Source organism: Glycine soja, chromosome 19, assembly GCF_004193775.1.
Source record: "Glycine soja cultivar W05 chromosome 19, ASM419377v2, whole genome shotgun sequence".
In the NCBI taxonomy this organism is placed as follows: Eukaryota; Viridiplantae; Streptophyta; class Magnoliopsida; order Fabales; family Fabaceae; genus Glycine; species Glycine soja.
The window spans coordinates 45,900,936-45,912,970 of NC_041020.1; the positions used below are offsets into that span (position 1 = coordinate 45,900,936).

General features: G+C 31.2%; 1 protein-coding gene across 1 annotated transcript; it reads left to right on the forward strand.

Moving 5' to 3' along the window:
• Positions 1–7,408: 7,408 nt before the first annotated feature.
• On the forward strand, positions 7,409–7,783 carry LOC114398877 (VQ motif-containing protein 8, chloroplastic-like). Its single transcript, XM_028360986.1, has one exon. The coding sequence runs from the start codon at positions 7,409–7,411 to the stop codon at positions 7,781–7,783; it is 375 nt and encodes a 124-aa protein (XP_028216787.1).
• The last annotated feature ends 4,252 nt before the right edge of the window (positions 7,784–12,035 follow it).

The window sequence follows — 12,035 nt, forward strand, 5'->3', positions numbered from 1 at the left end:
ATATTTGATCATTGTGCCGGCGGGGAGAGCCTCCCCCAACTGGGTTTCTTCTTGACCTTGCAGCGGGTTTCTTCTTGACCTTGCAGCAGACTTTACTCATTTTCAGCATTTATGAATTTTACTCCTTACATCAAAAAAAAAAAAAATACTACATTTGTGACTAATGTAATAGGATAACCTTACAGGTACAATAAGTTCTTACAACACTTTTGATTTACAGTATATTTTTTGTCTTTATATCTCTCTATGACACCACTTGATTATCTCACATTTTTCTTTGTTCATTTTGTTTATTATTATCCTATAAATTATTATAAATTGAATATATTACGCGGGGGTGGCGTCATAGTACGTATACATGTTTATATCGTTGAGACACCATTGACTTTGCATCAATGCATGCCGAGCCCTGCCATGTTTACCGTACACGTATTGGACATGAATAGTTTTTCTCATTTTCCATGAAATTCTGAGAGTTTGGACACATTAAGGATGTGTGTCAACTGGTTGGAATTTTGATGTCATGCACGTCAAGGACAAGCCTAACGCTTTTGGTATATATTAATGAAGGTTTAACCTTATATGAGGATGCCTTATCATCACTGATGTGTGTGCTAATCAAGTACACCTAATATGGACAAATGCTTTGTAGTTTGAATAACGGAGTTGTGTTGGGTTTGGAGGGGTCTCTGCATGTGTACAAGCTTAAAAGGTCCTTAGCTTCTTGCATGCATCCCATCTAGATTACCTGCACAAAAGGGAAGCCAGAGTTTTGGAATTTTGCTTACGAAAAAGGTGTACTTTTTTTACCCCCTCAATATGGCAGCATATATATCCATTGTTTTTTGTACGTTAACTATATGTGAGATTTGGTTTATTCTAAGGAAAATAATCATCGTGTACCCATTTTAGAGTTGATTGGGTAGAAGGAAAAGAGAGATGAAAAAAAAAAGGAAAAATGATGTTTCCATAACCATAAAGTCTCATACTTACTCAAAGTGAATGATCATTTATAAATATTTTTTGTTTTCAAGTAATAAAAGATAATTTTTACAAGAATAAAATTGTGAGATACATCCAACATATAATTAATATGGTAATTAAGTGATGTGAAGGAAAAGAAATAGAAAAAATTAATAATAATAAAATATGAGCAGAAACAAGATGGAAAAGAACGTAAATATATGTAAATTTATAATAACCCTTCTAGCTACCCAAAAAAATTATATAACCCTTGATTTGATTATTAAGAATGGTACTGCTATTATGGAAAAATGATTAATGAAAAGCTGTCAACTATATATATGGTCCTGGTCGTTCTGTCCGTCCTTTATTTCCCTCATCATTTAATTAAGTTCAATTAACTTGTGAATATTATTGTGCTAGCTTGGTGTCTCGAAAATTTCTTTGAAACTAGCTTACATACACAGTAGCTAGGTATATAATTTGTCCAAATTTCTTGACATGTCAATTTAAACTATTACAAGCAGTGGTGGAATGCATGGGCCACCTGATACCCTAATTCCAAATTCTAACGTGCTTAGCTCATAAGACTCTCAAAGATAGTTTCATTTCAATAGGATACACTACTACATGTAACTTGATTGATAATCTGCTATGATTTAGTTATAGCTATATCGAACTAATTTACTTTTTTCTTTAAATATTTATGGTGTTGAAACATAATTACTCATATTCCTGATATAGATAAGTTTTGGGTTGAATAAAATATATATTGAAACTTGCAGATATGTATTCTGTCGAATAATTAATTAATTAAATTGTTTAATAGATTGCCATAGGACATATACTGATCAAAGTCGATCTTTTCTGTTTATACTAAAGAATAAAGATAAAGATCATAATAATATATGTTCGACTGCATATAATTCGCAATGGCTAAGCTTTCGTTATCTATGGCTAGGAATTTGGTGAGAGTACACGGTTTCTACGTTGAAAAAACACAGGTCATTCTCATGCAGTGAATAGCTGTGCAGAGAAAGATGTGGCCCAAAAGGACTTATTTGGTGCTTCCTATCGATAAGCAGCTGTCTATATATCTTTTTCGTGTCCATGGTTGGTCGCCTTCCTTTTACAACATCTCGCCACGTATTACTCTAGTCCAAATGTGCAGAAGTGCATTTACACTTAAATATATTTTTCATTTCTAATAATTATTCGATTTTTTATTATTTTTCTAATAAATTTTTAGTCTGTATTGAATTATAATCAAATAATATTTTTCTTTAATATTTTGTTTTAGTTTTAAGCTAAAATAATTTTTTTCTTTTAATACAACACAAACTAAAAATTTACTAAAAAATAATTACGAAGTTAAATATTTATTAAAAATAAAAATATATTTAATCCTTCGATTAATGATCCCATTATATTATATCCAGTATTATATTAATATATTTTATTCCAAATACTGATAAAAAATATTTTTTATTCCAAATAGTTTGCATTTGCACGTGACATGTAGCATGCCTTTATCTTCCCAGCAATATTAAATTTTTGGGAATGCAAAGATTAAATAGAGTTCAAATACATAATGAACTATGCGCTTCATAAATGAACGTTCAGTTCAATCAAATAATGCTCCAGTTCAATTATTTTGATGTGATGCGGGAAATTTGATTAGCAAACCCTTCAACTCTCGAACTTCAATTATTCATTATGGAGATAGGGTAACCATTTTTTTTATAATTTAAACATCACTATAAATTATTGAACTCAATGTAACTTCATAAATATATGTATATATGCAATAAAGTCCAACGAATAAAAAAAAAAAAGCATCATATACCGTGTCTCTGTCTCATTTTTTTACATCTATCTCAATTTAAATAGTTGGGTCAACATTTGTCAATTATACAAGTCATGATAAGGATGGAATTCAAAGAAATAGAATACATAAGGATCCAAGGTTCCTCTCCCTTTATATCACTAGTCACTCACTACAGTAACTAACCACTGTTCATAAAAACTTTCAAGGGATGTGGGCGGTGCCCTTAGTGGAAGGGAATCTCACGTGACAAGGACGTGATGGTTACTGACACAGTGTGTATGAATTAGGTCCACTCACTTATCGTTTAATTATTCAAAATAGCAAATTATTATTATCTTTAATACTTAATACGTCAAAACAAAAATGCGGAGTTGAGCCGTCATCTCTCGCCAAGTGTGTTGCCCACAATTCACACCGCACTGCCATGACACGCGGCTTTTCTATGACCCAAAATCCTCCATTTTATTCCACGCATCATCCATCAATTTCTCTCTCTGTTTTTCCCCACTTTTGCCCTTTCAGACATTTCCTCCTTTCAGCCACCCTTATAAACACCATAATGTGATGTACAGAAATATATTAAGGACATGTTCCGTAATGTGAAATTAAAATTAATTAAGATACAAAATTTGAATCAATTAAATTATTAAAGTGTATAAATGTGAGCTTTATTTTATTTTATTATTTATTTCACTTTTTCAGTTGTTTTTCTCTGTAAATGATCTGAGCAGGCAAAATTGGATTAGCCTGGTTTATACTCTAAACTTTGAGGTTCGAACAGAACTCAGGCAAGTCAAGGGCGTGAAGTGTGGATCCAAAAATTATCGAGCCAAGTTGTCACTGTATTATTATCTTTTGTTTTAAAATGCTATAAACTTAGACAAAAAATAAATAAGAGACTAATTTGACCCGCCAATGAAAATACAGCCTGTAAGAAATTTGGGTCAAACCGCTTTTCGCATCCTATAAACATATAATAAATATAACATAAATTATATATATAAAATATTGATGATGTGCATATATTTTTAAATTTATGCTTTATGATGTGATTGATTATGAACATATTAACGACATAGCAGTGTAATAAGGAGTTGAGTTACACGTTGCTAAGATGATAACGAGAGTGCGTTAGTGGATGTTTCTTTTAACTTTGAAAATAAATGGGTTTGAGGTAGGGATGGTAATGCGGGTCGGGCCATCCCGCTTTCGGCCGGTAAAAATGGGTTGGGATGAGCTAAATACCTTGATCCATCCCGCTTGTGGCTTAGTCAGCGGATTGGTCCATTATATTTATAAAAAATTAAATTAAAAAAATCCTGAAACATGTGTATGATATTAATATTTCTCAACAAATACTTACTTATTTTTTTATCAGCAAAAGTAATAATATCATTAAGAGTGATGAGTGCTAGTTGATTACATATCATTATTTCAACCCGTGCACTTCCTAGGCAAGAACAAACAATGATTCCACCTATATAAAACTAATTATTGCAATCCTTTTGTAGGAGGAAATGGTATAACCCACTCCCTCTGGTCTTCATATTTGGCTATATGTGTTTGTGCTAGGTGGTGAAGTCATTTGTGGGTTTATCTAAGTTAAAGCATTATTAAGTATGCATGCTTTCATTATACTAGGAACATGAATGAATTGTAGGATACAATATAGTTTCTACATATATATGCTATAGTATCATTGGTGATTTGTTGTTTTTTAAAGTAGAAGCAAGACTCCTATATATATATATAACAAATAAAAGCAGCACAACAAGCTAACCAGTCCTATCTTGTCGAGTTGGTCAACTTGGTGGAGCAAGCCAAAGTACATTAATGGACTAAAGTCTCCACCTCACTTCACCAAATTTATGATGGGCTAGTGGGTTGTTTCGCATTATCATCCCTAGTTTGAGGCGCATATGTGATCAAGTGAGTGACTCTTTTGTGTCATTTTAATGGTGAATTTATAGTCATCAAAATGGGTCACAATTCATTGTCTAACCTGACCCATCAATATTTGGACTATGTTGAGCTTGAAAAAATAGTCTTTTCAAGTATCATGATTTTTTTTTTTACCTTTTTTATGATCCAATTCTTTGAAATTTTGTGTTGGGTCGGACTAACCTATGGATTGTCCAGTTAATACTTACTAAAATCACATATCCCCCTCACATCATAGGCCTCACTAATAGATTATAGGCCCACTTTGTTGCTCCTTAACAAATTATTGTATGTTTGAGTAACAATTACAAACAAACATTTGAACCAAACAAAGATTTACAAAAGCATCTCCACCCTCCCTTTTGAGAGGATTTACAAAATAAAGATACCTTATGAAATCAATCCTTAGGTTGCAAGATATATTGAGAAGATATTTGATAAAGATAAAGATACACACACAAAAATTGACAGAATAATGGAGAAGATTGAAACCAAAGACCTCTTCCTTCTCCTCCCTTCAATCCTCTAGCCCCATTATCAACCATCAAATCAATGCAACCTTATAACTCCTACTTCCTAAGCACAAATATTAAAACTCACAACAAAATATGATAAAAGTTACATCTATCAAAATGGTACTATTAGAAATAAAAGAAAAGGAAATTAAGAAACTCAAACTTCAAAATATGAAATCACTCCAAATTACCCCCCAAATGAAATCAATGATATTCTTGACAAGCTAAACTGACTATCAATGTAGGTGAGTTCTCGCAGTCTCATTAATAAATATTATTGACTTATCATAACACTAAAAAACAATATACACGTCCACAAGCTATGATGTGCGATATGCAACTGCAAGAGACCGGAGGTGAACGCATCAAGCGAAAGGCATATATAGTAGACCTCATCATTCACGCAGCCTGTTCCAAATTCTCTTGCAAACAGACACGCTAGTTGATTTGAAAAGGCTATGCATATGTGTAGTTACATATGGTCCGTAGTTTGCAAAGATGAAACTGACACTATGAAAATGTGGCTAGCTAGCTATATACAGCTGCCAATACGGTGGACTTTTTGTTAAAACCAAAACATCAATTTAGTCTTTAAATAAGCATTATCAGTTGAGGTGAGATCAATTTGTATAAATATGTATTTAAACGAGTTTTCAAAATGCTTGCTTTTCTTTAAAAACAAATAATGAATAAGTGGATCAACGTACAGATTGCTCGACAAACTACAATATTTATTTATTTTTCTTAGTTTAAAAATAGTTGTTTTTTTAACAATATATTTTTAATTTATACGGGTATATAGAAGTTGGTCTGTAATAGCAAATAAGTAGACCAAAGCTGCTTATGTGTTTAACTTATGCAAAACAATCTGCGTAAGTCTAAAACATATATTAATTAAACAGATTAAGATTTTGCTATTAATTCAAATCCATGCAAGTCGGAATTTACTCTAATGAGCTTTTTGGGTTGTGATTTTATTAGGCATGAGTTGTTTAAATAAAATGTTAATAATTGAATTCGTCACTTTTTTTTTAAGTCAACACACCAAGTTATATGCAATAGATATGGATGGGGGAGAGATCGATGCACAAACTTTTAGCTTTTGGTTGGTAGGAAGGAAATAGGATGGATGGCAAGATAAATTTTTACGAATAATTATTTAGAATTTGCATTTTTTACATTCTGTTTTAATTCATTTTTTTATACTATTTTCATAATCTCTATTTCCAATTTTATCTCTATCAAAGGGAGCATTAGGGAATTCATGGGTAAAGTCAATACCCAAGCTATTTATTACTTCTTATTTTGAAAAAATATATTGACTTAATATAAACGTTGACATTCAATAGGAAGCAGCGCTTTTTGAGCGGTCATTTCTTAGCATCTGAATTAACAACCACATTAATTAATCTTAGTACGGAATACTAATTTTTCTATTATTACGTATACAATAAATTTTCTTTATTCTATTAAAATAATTGTGTGATTATTTTATTTTATTTTTTCATTCCATAATAAATACACGTATAAGTTAATTAAAGATTAAGAGACAAAATAAAATAATAATTAATGTTAATTTTAAACTTTACAAACGATAAATAAATAAAGTTTTTTTTTTCAAATCCGACAATTAAAAATGAAAAGAAAGTATTATATTACAGCCGGCCAATAAAAGGAAACAAAAAATGTCTCCTTATATATTATAGGAAGACTTTGACCGTGATGATCTTTTTTATTTATCAGCAAATTCTGGTCCAAACCTCGACTTTTAGCACTATTCGTAGCAAGTCAGACATGACAGCCGGCAAATATTGTACAAAATATAGCAAATTTCCCCCATGTTGGTATCTAAAGTCCAAAAGCACGAAAAATAAAATCAAGTAATATGTAATATTATCAATGCAGATTGCAAAGTCGACCAATTCAGACTAGACCATGGCGTTTGAGTTTTGACGCTTGTCTACTTTCAACCAACACGCACCATTTCTGACTCATACAATCATACTATATATATGCTTCCCCGTACCACCCATAAGCCTACACCACTATTTCTCAAATTCTAAAGCTCAAGCCTTATCAAACTTATAATTATATAAGCAATTAGTTCAACATCTTCTTAGCTTTTGTGAATTCTCAAACACACACACACACATACAGGAAGATGAATTCCCAAGCAGCAAGCAGACACAAGCAGTTGCAGGGTCCAAAGCCTGCTTCTCTAATTATTAACAGAAACTCCACAAAGATCAGTAAGCAGAAGCAGCACCTCTCACATCATTCACCAGTTATAGTGCATTTGAAATCTCCCAAGGTCATTCACGTCAGGCCTGAAGAATTTATGAGTCTCGTGCAGCAGCTAACTGGGAACCCCGTATCTGCAGCTGCTGTTGCTGCCAATTCTCCAAAAATGGAGAAGAGTAGCACCGTTGCAGCCATGGATGAAAACCCAGTAGAGGATTTTATTGGTAGCCTAGGGCGTACTGCCAATATTTCAGTTGATTTCCAAGCTTTAATGCACTTTGTAGATTTTGTATAATCGCTCCCTCATTTTAATAGCTAGCTGTTTTCCTAGTTATTTCCAAATTAATATCTGTGGGCATAAACGAAATTAAATTTAGTGAGTTTGCATGAGCCATAAACAGGAAATTATTTACTGTCTCTTCCAATATAGAGTCTAACTCTTCTGTCTATCTGCTTCTAAACAAAGGAATTAATTAATAGTTCAAAAATTGGAGGTAGTAATTATAACGAAATATATGAATTTGTTCGTCAAAATTATATAAACATGGGGCGATGGGGCTGAGGATGAAGTGAGACAAAAGTTGAAAGAATTTTAGTAGTGCCATAGAGGAAAATAGTTGAAACTTGGTTTCAGTTGACCAGAAACTGAGTGGTCTTCGAAGCGTTCAGGAACAATATAATTAATGTTTGACCGTGCATATGGTTTCCTAAAATTCGCAGGAGGACATAGATTTGAAAATATATTAATGTGCGTCAATCTAACCAAAAACAAAAAAGTAGCTGAGACTTGAGAGCTGAATTGAATATTTCAATGATTATGATTTCTGACCCGGTGGACTGACCAAATATTACTATCTATATTTAATTAGTTAATAGCCGTGTGTTCCCAAACCAAAAGACAATAATGAGTATATTGAAAAAATTGAACATCAAGTGAGAAAAAAATATATAAAACTTTAAAGTTTTAAGTTGAAGGTGTGATTATTTATGTGATTGCTGATTTTCTTTTTGACTGCAATGGTGTACAACATGGTTGTTGTTGTTTTATCATAATTCGTTTTATATATATATATTTTCATATTCCATGCATCAGCGCCGGTCCTTGGACTAAAAAGAGCCCTTAACTAATTCACTTCAGCCCCGCTGTTTGTGTTTTGCTAATAATTTTCTAACTAAACCATTTTATGTCATGTTTGGATAAAAAAGAAAATGAAAATAAAAAAAATGATAATTCTTTTAGTTGTTTAAATTAAAAGAGAAAGGAAGAAGAAGAAAATGTATCATTTTATCCTTTCTAGCTTCTACATAATTAATATGAATGATTTATTCATTCACTGTAAAATATATTAAAAGTCATGTCATTTTATTATCTCCACATATAGAACTGATTTCATAGTTCATATAGTATATGCTTGGACAATGGAGAAATGCTCAACGTACACGTGTTTAAGAGGGAGAATAATAGCGTGCAAGAGCAACCTGAGGTTCATGAGGGGGAAGCTTTAGCTGTTTTTACGTACGGCGATAAAGTGGACGAAGGAGCTATAGTTCAAGAAGGTGGTGTTTGAAGTGGATTGTCAAAGAGTAGTCTCGTGTATCAGAAACTGGAGGACGGACTCGAACGAGTTTGCTAGCATAATAAGTAGTTGTAAGCTTATGCTACGGTTTGAATCAGACTAAAAAAAAAAAAAAAACAGAAAAAGAATTGTATGACTGATATATGTTTGAATGATTTAATAAGACAAACATGTTTCCTTCTAAAATATATATTTGTATTTCAAGTATAAAAAATTTCTAAGATGCAATTGTCTAAATAAATTTTGCAAGATTTCTAAGTTTAAATTTAAATTTATTTATTTTAAATTTTGGCTTTATTCATTAATTTGAATCAAAATACATAATTATATAATAGAAGGTTCAAATCATGATTAATTGTCATCATTAAATATTTAATAATTAAATAATCATCTTAGTTACTATATTTATATATTTTATGAATTAGAAACTACAATATAAAGATTTAGTGACATTTCAATAGAAAAAAATTGATATGGTGCTATCACGTAATTTTAGTTTACATGGCAAAACCTTTTTATGATAATAATAATAATAATAATAATAATAATAATAATAATAATAACAATAATAATAATAATAATAATTATTATTATTATTATTATAATTAATAACTGATAATTGATTGATTTTTTTACTTTTTTCTACCAAAATGCATGTGAGACAATTCTTGAATTAATTAGGGAAATCATAAGATTTTTTTTAAAAAAAAAAAGAAAGTAACAATATCCAAAGTTACTATGGAATAACTAAGATAATTATGAGATATATATTTTTTTGTAATTATGATATATATATATATATATATATATATATATATATTATAAAAAGTTAAAAAAATTCATTAATTCTAATTTGAAATAACTAAATTAATTTGAGTTAATTTAAATTAAGGTGAACATTAAGGTAAATATATTATTTATAACAACTTCTTAATTTTTTAAATCTAAATTCAAATAAGACTTAAATTTGATGCGTTGACTGTTGTTTCTAACGTTGACGTGATGATATTGTGTCATAGTTACTTGTTAGTTGCGTATTAAGTAATGTTAATGTTTTAATTAGGCAATTTAAAAAATGAGGAAAAAAACTAAAATCATTGTTCTCTGTTGAACCTTAAAATCACTATTCTCTGATTCTCTATTGAACCCTAAACACGATTTTTGTTGTTGTTGTTCTTCGCAAACACGACACATGAAATTGTTGTGTTTCACACACAATGGCTAGCAATGAGGATCATTGGGGATATGCATCTCACACAGGGTTGAAGGGGAGCAAACATGAGGATCATATTTACTGTTCTATGTAAGATTCTTGACAATATTCGGGGAATATTTGGGTCGTAGGAAAAGTTGGAGGATGTAACCCAAGGTTTGTGTTTTTAAATTGCTTTTGGTCCTCAATCAGGATATTTTATAGTGTAAAACATGGGTACTTGTTGGTTGACTTCAATAGGATTGATTCAAAGAAATGGGTTTTCATATCTGATCAACAAAAGGTTTGTTTACCTTAAAGAAACTTAACTGTGTTACTTAATTGTTTTTTGAGTTATTTCATTAATTACATATAATTAACTGTTGTTTTGATTATATACAAGGTTTGGTCAATGTAATCAAGGACTTGGGGGGAAATGTAGAGCATCGGGTATGCTTAAGGCATTTATATAACAATTTCAGGAAAATGCACCTGGGTGGTCACTTAAAAGATTTAATGTTGCAAGTTGCAAGAGCCACAACTGTTCCTTATTTCTAGAGAATCATGCAGAAGATTAAGGAGGTTAATGAAGGTACTTGGAAGGAATTGCATGATCTTGAAGAAATTGCCTAGACTAAGTTAGCATCTAAGAATAGCACACAATGTGATTTGCAAGTTAACAACAACAAGTGTATCTTAAAGTATAGGGACAAACCAGTAATCGACTTACTAGAAAGGATAAAGTTCTACTCGACAAAGAGGATTGTGAAGTTAAGAGAAGAAATGATGAGATACAAGAGCACTATTTGTCCTAAGATTCAACTTATATTGGAGAAAAACAAAAAAGATGTTAAGGGATGGACTCCTAATTGGTCTAGTGATGACCAATATTCATTATTTGAGGTCTGTAATTACTATCACTAAGTTGTTGTGAACGTTAAGGAAATAACTTGTAGCTATATAAGACAAGATCTCAATGGTATCCCTTGCTGCCATGGAGTTGCCTGTTTATGGCACGACAACTACATTCTTGAAGATTATGTTGCATGTTGCTACACATATTCTTCTAGTAATATTTGATATTGTTTTTAAACAAACATGTTATTAACTAAATGTTATTTCAATGCAAGAAAACCACATACCTGGATACTTATGCATATTATATAAAACCTTGTGATGGTCCATTGTTGTGGCCTGCAAATGAAAATGAATCACTAAACCCACCTGAAATGAGGAGAGCACCTGGTAGACCAAAAAAATTTAGGAACAAGGCAAATGATGAGCTAAGGAACAACTATACCTTACCGAGGATGGTAAGACAACCTCCCATTGTAGTTTGTAGAGGATGTTGAAAAGTTGACCATAACATAAGAGCATGTTGTAGAAGCAAGTTTCATGATGATGAACCAAGCAATTTTGATGATGCCAAAAGCCTAAGTGATTGATTCAAGACTTCAAGATCAAGCATCAAGAATTCAATCAAAGATTCAAGATGAGAAATCAAGAAGCAACAAGTCAAGACTTCATATAGGATAAGTATTAAAAGATTTTTTCAAAAACCAAATAACACAGTTTTGTTTTACAAAAGAATTTTCTCAAATTTTCTAAGTTACCAGAGTGATTACTCTCTGGTAGTCGATTACCAATTATCAGTAATCGATTACCAGTGACCAGTTTGATTTTCAAAATGTTTTCAAATGGTTTGCAATGTTCCAAAATGATTTTCAAACAGTGTAATCGATTACAAGTGAATCTGAACGTTGGAATTCAAATCCAAT